Source organism: Drosophila obscura, unplaced genomic scaffold (genome assembly GCF_018151105.1).
Source record: "Drosophila obscura isolate BZ-5 IFL unplaced genomic scaffold, ASM1815110v1 contig_179, whole genome shotgun sequence".
Taxonomy (NCBI): domain Eukaryota; kingdom Metazoa; phylum Arthropoda; class Insecta; order Diptera; family Drosophilidae; genus Drosophila; species Drosophila obscura.
Genome location: NW_024542766.1, coordinates 3,601,659 through 3,612,398, shown reverse-complemented (window position 1 = coordinate 3,612,398; position 10,740 = coordinate 3,601,659). Strand labels below are relative to the sequence as shown.

Here is a 10,740-nt window from a genome sequence, read left to right as displayed (position 1 = left end):
GTTTAAATTGGATTTAATTGTATTTCGTATACATTTAGGGAACGCTGTTAGGGTAGTCGTTGTCGTGTAACTCGAGATCATGTATATTGTATATAGAACATTTAGCTACGGCTCCTCTCAACACAGAAAAATCCACATAAGCTCCCAGCAAATAAAAATGCAAATTTTTAACCAAATATACTGCATATGATTTTCAATTATTTCGCATTAAGTTTAACAACAATTATTCTCAGATCACAACCGAATGAAGAACTTTTAGTGAAATAAGACACACACACACACACACACACTTTAGCCAAGCTAATTGTTGTATAAAATAAATACGAGTAAATACATAGAATAAACCAAAAGCAAAACAAACAAAAAATAAATCCAGATTTATTTCCAACACAACACAACCCCAAAAGAAAAAAAAAAAAAAACAAAAAAAAACCTACTGTTAGTGACAAAAAAAATTAAAACCAAAAAAAAAATGGTAGCAATCTGAAGAGGAAAACCAAAAAATGAAAAATGAAAAGAACCTGTAAAAGAAGGAAAAACTCGGTATGTTCTTATGAAAGTAACATTAACGAATTAATTTAAAGTTTAATAAAAACTGAATAAAGGAGAATTTTACTGAATAAAAAACCAAAAACACACAAAAACTGAATTTGTAAAAGATTCAAATTATTTTTTGTGGCGTTTCTTGGCGTTGGGCTAAGACGTTGATACCTTCTTTCGAATTATCCAATTTCATATTGTATTTTTTTTATTTTTTTTTTTGCAGGAAATACTTTTATTTTAATTGCACTTTCGTGTTACAGTCCACTCGTGCCGTGCATTTTTAATCAACAGAATCAACAACCTTTCTGCATATCTGAATAAAATATTCATTTGAATTACTAATATATGAAACGTGTTGGTGGGGGAATTAATTTCAATTCGATTAACTACATAAATCATTGAACATATTTACATGCAAAGGCAGAAAGCCCTATAACCTTGATATGAGATCAAATATATTACAGTTTAAATTATATAAATAATGTTATTTGCATACAAAATTTAGCAATATGATAAGGGGAAATATTCTGCAACCCACTTTCAAATTAAAATACAACGATCCATTAGTCTCACATCCTCGATTTGATCGGTTCACTGCACATTTGATTATATTCCAGATGGGCAGCCAGACATCATCCCAAAAGGTATTTTTAAAATATTACCACTTGAGAGACGCATTGGCATTATTTTCCTTCCGCTTATGTTACTAATTTTAAGCATCCACTCAGCAGAGAAAATATCAAAAGACAGACAGACAGACAGACGGATGATCTTCATTAGCAAGCTCCCACAGCTGTGCGACAGTATAACAGTCCGAGATCAGATTATAACACCCACCTAAGCTGAGCTGAGCTTTAAGCTTGGCTGAAAGCACAAACAGAGCATATTACGCTGCTCTTCATGCACAGATCTTGCACTCAGCGCACAAAGCTCGTCTCGAACGGTTACAAAAGCGGCGATTGAAAGTACTTCGAACAAAGTCAAACAAAACAAAACAAAACAAAATATGTATTCGATACGAATGGTGAGCCTGGGGCTATTCTTGTGCCTGTTGAGCTGCTGGAGCTGGAGTGCATTGGCCAAACTGGAAGAGAAATTCTCGTGGAAGCAGCTGGCCTTCGATTGGCCCAGCCCAGAGGCCGAGGCGGAGGCCAAAGCAAATGGACACTACATCGAGGAGAATAACCTGCCGCTGGGCGTGGAGCGTTGGCAAAACAGAATCTTTGTCACTGTGCCAAGGTAAATTACCATTATTACCACATATATATATATTTATTTTAATGGTACTCAACAGACCAAAAACCAATTTGTGATTGCCTCTTCCATTACCTTTTCGGTTTTTTTTTTGTTGTTTTGTTGTTGGTAATTAAATGTCAAGCTAGACTTGCAAAATCACTAACTGGCTCTATAAACCGGTTTGCCCGTTTGGCTAGGCCCGCAACTTTTCTACGTTTATTTTCCATTGTGTAAAACTATTTTGCATTTTAAATAGTAGTTTCTAAATGCAAATGCTCACGTGAAATTGATAATTAATAATTATTAAGAGAAAACATTTAAGCGTTTATCGTTCGAATTTCATTAGAACCTTTTCACAGAAAAGGTCAAAACGATCAGACAGCTGACGTCACAGCCGCTAGTGGCGGGGGGTTTACCCTCAAAAAACCAAAACAACAAAAAATAGCCCAAAAGACAAAACAAATTTTTGGCTGACTAATCAAAACAAGAAACAGGGAGAATTATCAGGGAATTATCAGTTGGATGACACACACACACAAATATAAATGTCTAGACCAATTCGAAATGTCCAAGTTCTGCCATAAATGATCTGTGATCTGTTCCCCAATGATCTTCGATTCAGAGATCTTTTATAATAAATATATACAACCTTCCATAAGAGCCACTTTCCGTTTCAATTGAGTAACTTCTTCTGGTTCTGCATCTACAAAATATTTCCATGCTCGTATCCATTCCCTAATTTCAATTCTCACTTTCTTCCGCTGCCCAGATGGAAGGCCGGTGTTGCTGCCACTCTCAACTACATTGATCTCAATTCAACAGAGAAGTCCCCCAAACTGCATCCCTATCCCAGCTGGGAGGCCAACAAGTTGCCCATCGATGTCAAGCCACAGGAGCAGAAGACGCCCTCAGGCGGACGCTTGGATGCTGAGAAGGCTCAGGATGCTGGCATTCAGTTGAAGGACAATGCCACCATCATTTCCACATTCCGCATTCAGGTCGATGTCTGCGATCGTCTGTGGGTGCTGGACACGGGTCTGGCTGATATTCTGGGCAGCCCCAAGCAGATAACACCGAATTCCATTCTGGTATTTGATCTCAAGACTGACACATTGCTGCGTCGCTTCACCATTCCGGATGATCAGTCCAAGGAGGGTTCCTTCTTTGCCAATATCGTGAGTAAACATGACATACAAATTTATTTACTTACATTTAGGGAGATATTCCATTTCATTCCATCCAAAGGTTGTGGACGCTGATCGTTCAGAGTGTGAGAATGCCTTTGCCTATGTGCCCGATTTGGGTGCCTATGGTGTGATTGTGTACTCGCTGCGCAGCGACAAGTCCTATCGCGTCAAGCACAACTTCTTCCACTTTGATCCGCTGCAGGGCGACTTCAATGTGGGCGGCGTCAACTTCCAGTGGACGGATGGAGTCTTTGGCCTGGCCGTGGGTCCCATGAATCCCGATCACACCAAGGATATCTACTTCCATGCCCTGGCCAGTACCAAGGAGTTCAAGGTGTCCAATCGTGTGCTGCAAAACGAATCGCATGTCACCGGTGGCGATTCCTACTATGACTTTAAATATGTGGGCGATCGCGGCATGAATGGTCAGTCCACCGCTGAGGTCTTCGATCCGGAAACCGGCGTCATCTTCTACACGCAAGTGAACAAGGATGCCATCGCCTGCTGGAACATCAAGCGTCCCTATACGCCCGATACGCAGGGCCTCATTGATTCCGATTCGCATACCTTGGTGTTTCCCAACGACCTGAAGATTGATAGCGAGGGCACCATTTGGGTGCTGTCTGACAGGATGCCAACGTATTTGTACAAGGAACTGGATCCCTCGGCCGTCAACTATCGCATTTTAATGGGCAATAACCGCGATCTCATCAAGGGTACACCGTGCGAAATGTAAGCAGCAGCAGCAGCCGAATGCCGAATGCCAAATGTCGAATGCCCAATGCCGTATTTGTGTGTCGCGGTGCATATTTGTATTTACATATGACATTATTTTTGTTGGTTAGTAAGTCAGCTTAATAAACTATTCTCAATGTGATTGATTGTGCGCTTGGGGGGGGAGGTGCTTAAGTTAAATGTCCGACTTAAGCAGATTATCAGCCAGTTGCACCTTCTCGCCCGGCTTGAAAGCGGGCATGCCCAGGTAGGGGCAGGTGGAACAGCGGAAAGCGTCGCCCAGGTAGCACTGTAAATACACAGGTCATAATTACTTGTAATGCAAAGGTAAATATCCCTGGCTTAACGTACACTTCCGCAGCTGGATTTGGCGTTTTCAGTGGCCGCTGTGGTTTGCTTCTCGCTCTCCAGCTCTTCGGCCAGGCCGCAGGAGCAGTTCTTGCAGGCCTTGCGCTTGCCCGTGGTGCTGCACACTTTCAGACCAGCCGGATCTGGCTTCTGTTTGTCCTCCTCATCCAGCAGTTCTTCCTCATCGATCAGCTCCTCATCGTCGCCGCTGATTTTCCACACATTCAAAGCGCTGGCGTTCTTCTTGACAAACGACAGCCTGGCCGAGGAGCCAGTCTCGTAGCCGGGCTTCTCTGCTGTCAGAGTGTCGGTGCCCTCGCTGCAGTTGATGAAACCGGACAGTTTTATTTCCTGCAGCAAGCTGCCGGCGGGGCCAATGAACGAAAACAGATGTAGTTTGCCGCTGGGCTTCAGCATGTGCAGCAGCTTTACGTAATTGTCAGTGAGCTGGGCGCACTCAATGACAATCAGGTCGAAGCTGGAGTTGGCGTAGGAGGCTGAAATTAAACGCAGGTCGCTAATGAATGTGCTGACTCACAGGGCACGACTCACACGGAGCACCAATTTCACAACCAACTTACAAAACGAGAGGCGATGCACATTCTCCACAGCCACCTCGCCACCGGTGCCTGTTTTCAGCTGCTCCACACGCTTGTCCAGATCGGCGCTATCAGTCCATATGTATAGAGACTTCTGCAGACCCTTAAATTGCTCCATTATCACTGTATTTTTGTTTAGAAAAAAATGTTTTTAAGTGTTTTTTAGCACCGGCTGCAATCAAAATTTAGTGTGACTGACTCTCAGAAATATACCGAAATATACCTTCTACATTTCTAAATATACCGTAAATATACCAAAAAACCAATGACCTTAGTCCATTAAACCCCCCTCTATTTAAACATTTTTTAACACCTTGAGTTAAACGGCAGAATATAATACTGTTTGTAAATTTTCCTTTTAATGTCAAGTTGGGCGCATCCGGCGATGGTTGCAAATTTTAGATGGACAAGTCGATAGGATCGATAGTTACATTAGGGGTAGTATTCTTATAATTTAAAAAAAAATTCCATCAATTATTTAATATAATTAAATGTTTATTAAATTGTAAGCGGTGGATGTGCCAAAATATGATGATCGTATCGAGCTACATCGACGGAGTCTGAGAGAATGTTTCAAAGGCCGGGCAAATTATTTTGGTGCTCTGAAGCAAAAAAATGTTGACCAACTTTTGTTTATTAACGAAAACTGCCGGCTTACCATTACCATTACTAACTACAATTCAATGCAAGATTTGAACAATCTTTATACCATTTCGCTTGAAATATGTATCGCGTTAAAAGTTTATTTTAGTAATAATAATTTGAGCCCGATTCTTTTACGATAGTATCGATTTTTATTTTCGAAAACATTCAAGACTATCGACTTCGCAACCATCAATAGTTTGAGTAGATAGATATCGCCGGTAAGTGTCAACTATCGTAAATAAAAAACAATCGATACAATCGTCCCTTTTTTTTAGTTGTAGCTATTATAAATATAACGCAAGCTCTAGTTGTAGCGTTAAACAGAAGCCAGCCGCTACAACCGCTAGTCGCTAGTCAAGTGCTTTTCAAAATACAAATATGTGATTACGGCGTCCAGTACAAAAGTTAAGTCTCCATCATCGAATCCGAGCCCCGAGTCCGCGACCAAGAGGAAGAGAGAGAGAGAGTGTGCGTGAGAGAAACGACAGCTGCTGGCCGTGTGTGTTGGTGCAGGATAACAAATACAAAACATACAACAACAACAAATAGTACACAAAAAGTGCCAAAGTTTTAAACAAATTTGCCAAAAAATCGAAAGAAAGAACCAACCAAAAGCCAGCAAACCATTCAATTTCATAGAATTCAATCCAGAAGACATGTGCATAAATGAAGAGCTACAACCAATTTAATTTGAACACCGCTGCCCCGCCCGCCATTGCCTACGAGAACGCAGCCGCAGCCGCAGCAGCAGCAGCAGCCCTCAATTCAAGCAGTTCGCCCCTCGATCACAATCAGCAGCAACGTCAGGATATGCCGCACTTTGGACTGGGCAGCGGTCCTCAGCCGCCGCCGTCGCAGCAGCAGCAGCAGCAAGTGCACCATCAGCAACAGCAACAGCAACAACAACAGCAGCAGCAACAACAACAACAAATGCAATTGTCCATGTTGCCGGGTCCGTACCGGCCGCACATCGAGGAAAAGAAGCTAACGCGCGATGCCATGGAGAAGTATATGAGGGAACGCAACGATATGGTCATCGTGATACTGCATGCCAAGGTGCGATATGGGGTTTTTTGGGGGTGACCTTAAGGAGTAGAAATTGGGGCAGTTTTGGTAGAATCAGGTTGGTCAGGTGTCCGATAGTGCTTCAAGAATATTAAAGGAATCTAAAGAGCAATAAGGATCGTACAGGATCTATAAATAATGTATAGAAAATGCTGTCGTAATTTAAATGGCGGTTTATCCTGATGAATTAATTTAATGAATTTTAAATGAAGAGATTTGGATGCTCTAAATTTAATGTCTGTGATTCCCACAAAGAATATTCTTGGACATTACTCAACTATCCAACAGATCCCAAATGGTCCTGGTCACAGCACGCGAAAACCTTGTGTTCGCTGAATAATGTTCTTTCACCTGTTCAAAATATTCCCATTTAATTCTCAGACATCTCTCAGCTAAACATTAAACCACTAGATCCCCTTTTAGATAATTCCTTTAAATACCAAAATTTTCCTCAAGTAATTTCAATATTATATTCCCACTCTAATGGGTCAATCAGAGCTACTACCTCCTCCTCCTCCACGAGCACACCCGCCCCAAAGTGTCCGATTCGTTTGTCCAGTTTAAAGTGTTACATTTTTGCGGTTTTAGCGAAAAGCAGCGACAACAGACAACAGAAAACAGAAAAAAAAATGAGAATAAAATTGTCGCGGTTGGTTATTAGTGGTGGCGATCTTCAAGCGGCGACGGCGGCTGCCGCCAAATGGGAATCCTTCACACTCCAGTGCATCCAAATTGAGCAACGCGCTCGCGGTTGCCCGGTCTGGTCTGGTCTGGTCCGGTGCAGTCCGAGCCGCCGCAATGAAAAATAATTGAAATTAATTACAGAAAATTAACAAAGCTGCATAGCTTGCGGTTCTGATACGATTTGCCGATAATCCGAGTACCAATTTGTGCTAATTGAATTTTTGCACTCTTTTCGCGTGTGTTTCCAGGTGGCCCAGAAGTCCTACGGCAATGAGAAGCGCTTCTTCTGCCCGCCGCCCTGCATCTATCTGTTTGGCAGCGGCTGGCGGCGACGCTACGAGGAGATGCTGCAGCAGGGCGAGGGCGAGCAGGGCGCCCAGCTGTGCGCCTTCATTGGCATTGGCAGCAGTGACCAGGACATGCAGCAGCTGGATCTCAATGGCAAGCAGTACTGTGCGGCCAAGACCCTGTTCATTTCGGATTCGGACAAGCGCAAACACTTTATGCTGTCGGTGAAGATGTTCTATGGCAATGGCCACGACATCGGTGTGTTCAACTCCAAACGAATCAAGGTGATATCGAAGCCGTCCAAGAAGAAGCAGTCACTGAAGAACGCCGACCTGTGCATAGCCAGCGGCACCAATGTGGCCCTCTTCAATCGCCTGCGCTCACAGACCGTCTCCACGCGGTATCTGCATGTGGAGAATGGACACTTTCATGCCTCGTCCACCCAGTGGGGGGCATTCACGATACATCTGCTCGATGACAACGAGTCCGAGTCGGAGGAGTTTCAGGTGCGCGATGGCTACATCCATTACGGTGCCACAGTCAAGTTGGTTTGCTCAGTGACGGGCATGGCCCTGCCGCGCCTCATCATACGTAAGGTGGACAAGCAGATGGCTCTGCTGGAGGCCGACGATCCTGTCTCGCAGCTGCACAAATGTGCCTTCTACATGAAGGACACCGATCGCATGTATTTGTGTTTATCGCAGGAGAAGATTATCCAATTCCAGGCCACGCCGTGTCCCAAGGAACCCAACAAGGAGATGATCAATGATGGTGCCTGCTGGACAATCATTTCCACGGACAAAGCGGAGTATCAGTTCTACGAGGGCATGGGTCCTGTGGCGTAAGTTGAAGCTTAACTTCTGCTTTATGCTTCGATTTTTATTGCTTTATTTTTGTTGTCTTCCTAAAGTTCTCCTGTGACACCTGTGCCCATTGTCAACTCTCTGAATCTGAATGGTGGCGGCGATGTGGCCATGCTGGAGCTGAGCGGTGACAATTTTACGCCCCATCTGCAGGTGTGGTTCGGTGATGTGGAGGCCGAGACCATGTATCGCTGTACGGAGACGCTGCTCTGTGTGGTGCCAGAAATTTCCCAGTTTCGCGGCGAATGGCTTTGGGTGAGTGTTCGCCTGGAAGAAACCCCACCATTTGCATCCTCTATCTATGTGTCTGCTTTTGATAGGTACGCCAGCCCACACAGGTGCCCATTTCGCTGGTGCGCAACGATGGCATTATCTATGCCACGGGCCTGACATTCACCTATACCCCAGAGCCGGGACCACGGCCGCATTGCAATACCCAGGCTGAGGATGTGATGCGGACACAACGGCACAACAACAATAACAACAACATCACGAGCATCAGCAACAACAACAATAATAATAATGCGGTCTCACCGTCGGTTGGCGGCAGCTTGCAACAGCCACAGCAGCAACAGCAGCAGCATCAGGCGCTGCCCTCCATCTCAGAAGTGCAATGGAATAGTCATGGTAGCGGCTTGTCCTGAGTGCAGGACATTTGCATCCTACATTTATGTTATGTGCTAAGTTATTTATAGCTTTTATTAGAGACCTTAGTTTGTAGATTGACAATTTTTCGAATCCTTATTTTTCACATCTCATGACGCGACGCGAACAAACAAACAAAACAAAACAAAACAAACCAACAAAATTCCTCCTCTCTAGAGACACCTACTATCTAGAAATCATCCTATAATTAGTGCTAGCATGGAACCAATAGATGTGTAAATGCGATACATAAAACAAACAAACAAACACTTTGTATATATATGTAACTCTCACACACACACACACGATGATGATATATATATATTTGTATAAAATATATATACGTACATTTGTAATTCTAGTTAAATATACAATTTTGTATAAGTATATAGCAGATTTTTTGGCAGCGGTTTGAACATATTTTTGAACACTTTTATTCTTGTGAATTTCCAAAGAAAATGGTTCGAAAAAGGCGGAAAACAGAAAATAAAAAAAATAAAAACAAAAACACATTCCATTTAAACCCCAGAAAAAAAACATACAAACTGTTATCCCAGGGGCATAGCTATTTTCTGTATAAATAAATTTTCGGTGTAATTTCTGGCCATATCTTTTGGAAATTCTCAACGATCAAAGAACCGCTCTATACTACATATTTTGTAACATATAAAAGACAGACAAAAGCGATTTGTTTTTAAGCCCAAACAATAATAATAATAATAAAAGAAAAGAAAGAAAAAAACAACCAAGAACGGAAAACCGAAATTATGACAAAAGAAAAAGTAAAGCATGTCGTCGTCAGTTTATACACATATATGATTTAGCATGATTTAACATTATTCTAGTCCACCAATTTTCATTGGTTGGTCTGGGGGGGTGGGGGTGGGCCGGTTGGTAAATTGCTGTGGGAATATGCCCAGATATCGTGTGAATATTTTTTTTTTAAACAAAACAAGTGCAACTCTTCCCACGATGGATGGCCCTTCTCCTGCCCTACCGTTTCCCCTGCCTTCTTACGTATCCACTTTAATTACAGTTTGGTCTGGACTTTGCTGAGAACGCCAAGTCAAGAAACTTGTGAGTGTACATATATATAACACTATTGTTTCCGTTTTTTGGCCAACATTAAGGAGCAGAATTTTCTCACAGCCCAAAAAGCAGCGTCTAACGCGACTGCTGCTGCTGCTGCTGCTGCTGCTGCTGCTGTGAGAACTTTTACTGCCTTTTGTTGAATATTTATGCATCTGGTGTGGTTGCTGCTGTTGCTTTTTACAGATTTACAAATTAAGATTCGCAGCTTTGAATTAATTATCGCCTACTTCCGCTTGGGTTTGGATCGGTCGGATTGAGAGGGGCATTAAAACCAATCTCCCAACTTGGGAGACAAAATTTCTTATCGGAACGACAGAGGCAGCCAAGCAGGTCAACCCCTAAAGTGCGCTCTGCACTTCTCCGATGGGAAAAGACAAAAGACTAAAACAACGAACTCGTTGCGTGATGACTGGATGACGATGACGAAGATGATGATGATTATGATGATGGAAAAACCACCACCAAAATGTCTCAAGTTTTGTAATTGGAACTGCAACTTCTTAAGGTCGCGCGCGTCGTCTTATAAGAAGCTGAATATGAAATTAGTTTGGAATTTTTAATGAACATTTCCATGAGGCCTCGGTCTCGGCCTCCCCTCTTCGCAGTGTACTACATACTATCTGTCTGGTTGGACAGTTGGGTGCCTTGATTGCGGTCGGTCTCACAGCGAGAAAGGGGATAGGGGGAAGAAAACAATTTCTAAAAGTTCTCAGGACTGCTCTGCTCTGCCGTATAAATACAGCAAAAACGTAGTTAATTATCTTGAAGAAATCTAAGTCTACCCTACCACCTACCACCGCCTGCTCCGTT

At 42.9% G+C, this 10,740-nt stretch overlaps 3 protein-coding genes across 3 annotated transcripts; 2 read left to right on the top strand and 1 right to left on the bottom strand.

The window, feature by feature from the left end:
* The first annotated feature begins 1,448 nt into the window (after positions 1-1,448).
* LOC111078336 (protein yellow) lies at positions 1,449-3,843 on the top strand. The gene is made up of 3 exons (XM_022372950.2): positions 1,449-1,782; positions 2,549-2,954; positions 3,025-3,843. The coding sequence occupies exons 1-3, from the start codon at positions 1,550-1,552 to the stop codon at positions 3,700-3,702; spliced, it is 1,317 nt and encodes a 438-aa protein (XP_022228642.2). The 5' UTR covers positions 1,449-1,549; the 3' UTR covers positions 3,703-3,843.
* Positions 3,753-4,842, bottom strand: LOC111078337 (anamorsin homolog). The gene is made up of 3 exons (XM_022372951.2): positions 4,631-4,842; positions 4,053-4,546; positions 3,753-3,990 (listed from the first exon to the last, which is right to left on the bottom strand). Exons 1-3 carry the CDS (start codon positions 4,764-4,766, stop codon positions 3,877-3,879), a joined length of 744 nt encoding a protein of 247 aa, XP_022228643.1. The 5' UTR covers positions 4,767-4,842; the 3' UTR covers positions 3,753-3,876.
* Positions 4,843-5,532: 690 nt separating this feature from the next.
* LOC111078324 (suppressor of hairless protein) lies at positions 5,533-9,652 on the top strand. Its single transcript, XM_022372937.2, has 4 exons — positions 5,533-6,349; positions 7,291-8,171; positions 8,241-8,448; positions 8,514-9,652. Exons 1-4 carry the CDS (start codon positions 5,960-5,962, stop codon positions 8,835-8,837), a joined length of 1,803 nt encoding a protein of 600 aa, XP_022228629.2. The 5' UTR covers positions 5,533-5,959; the 3' UTR covers positions 8,838-9,652.
* The last annotated feature ends 1,088 nt before the right edge of the window (positions 9,653-10,740 follow it).

Excerpts from the sequence above, each read along its gene's own strand:
- LOC111078336 (XM_022372950.2), top strand. The coding sequence starts at position 1,550 with ATGTATTCGATACGAATGGTGAGCCTGGGGCTATTCTTGTGCCTGTTG. Across the intron at positions 1,783-2,548 it reads ATCTTTGTCACTGTGCCAAG|ATGGAAGGCCGGTGTTGCTG; the intron begins GTAAATTACCAT and ends TCCGCTGCCCAG. Across the intron at positions 2,955-3,024 it reads GTTCCTTCTTTGCCAATATC|GTTGTGGACGCTGATCGTTC; the intron begins GTGAGTAAACAT and ends TTCCATCCAAAG.
- LOC111078337 (XM_022372951.2), bottom strand. The coding sequence starts at position 4,766 with ATGGAGCAATTTAAGGGTCTGCAGAAGTCTCTATACATATGGACTGAT. Across the intron at positions 4,547-4,630 it reads TGTGCATCGCCTCTCGTTTT|CCTCCTACGCCAACTCCAGC; the intron begins GTAAGTTGGTTG and ends GTTTAATTTCAG. Across the intron at positions 3,991-4,052 it reads CCAAATCCAGCTGCGGAAGT|TGCTACCTGGGCGACGCTTT; the intron begins GTACGTTAAGCC and ends GTGTATTTACAG.
- LOC111078324 (XM_022372937.2), top strand. The coding sequence starts at position 5,960 with ATGAAGAGCTACAACCAATTTAATTTGAACACCGCTGCCCCGCCCGCC. Across the intron at positions 6,350-7,290 it reads TCGTGATACTGCATGCCAAG|GTGGCCCAGAAGTCCTACGG; the intron begins GTGCGATATGGG and ends GTGTGTTTCCAG. Across the intron at positions 8,172-8,240 it reads GAGGGCATGGGTCCTGTGGC|TTCTCCTGTGACACCTGTGC; the intron begins GTAAGTTGAAGC and ends GTCTTCCTAAAG.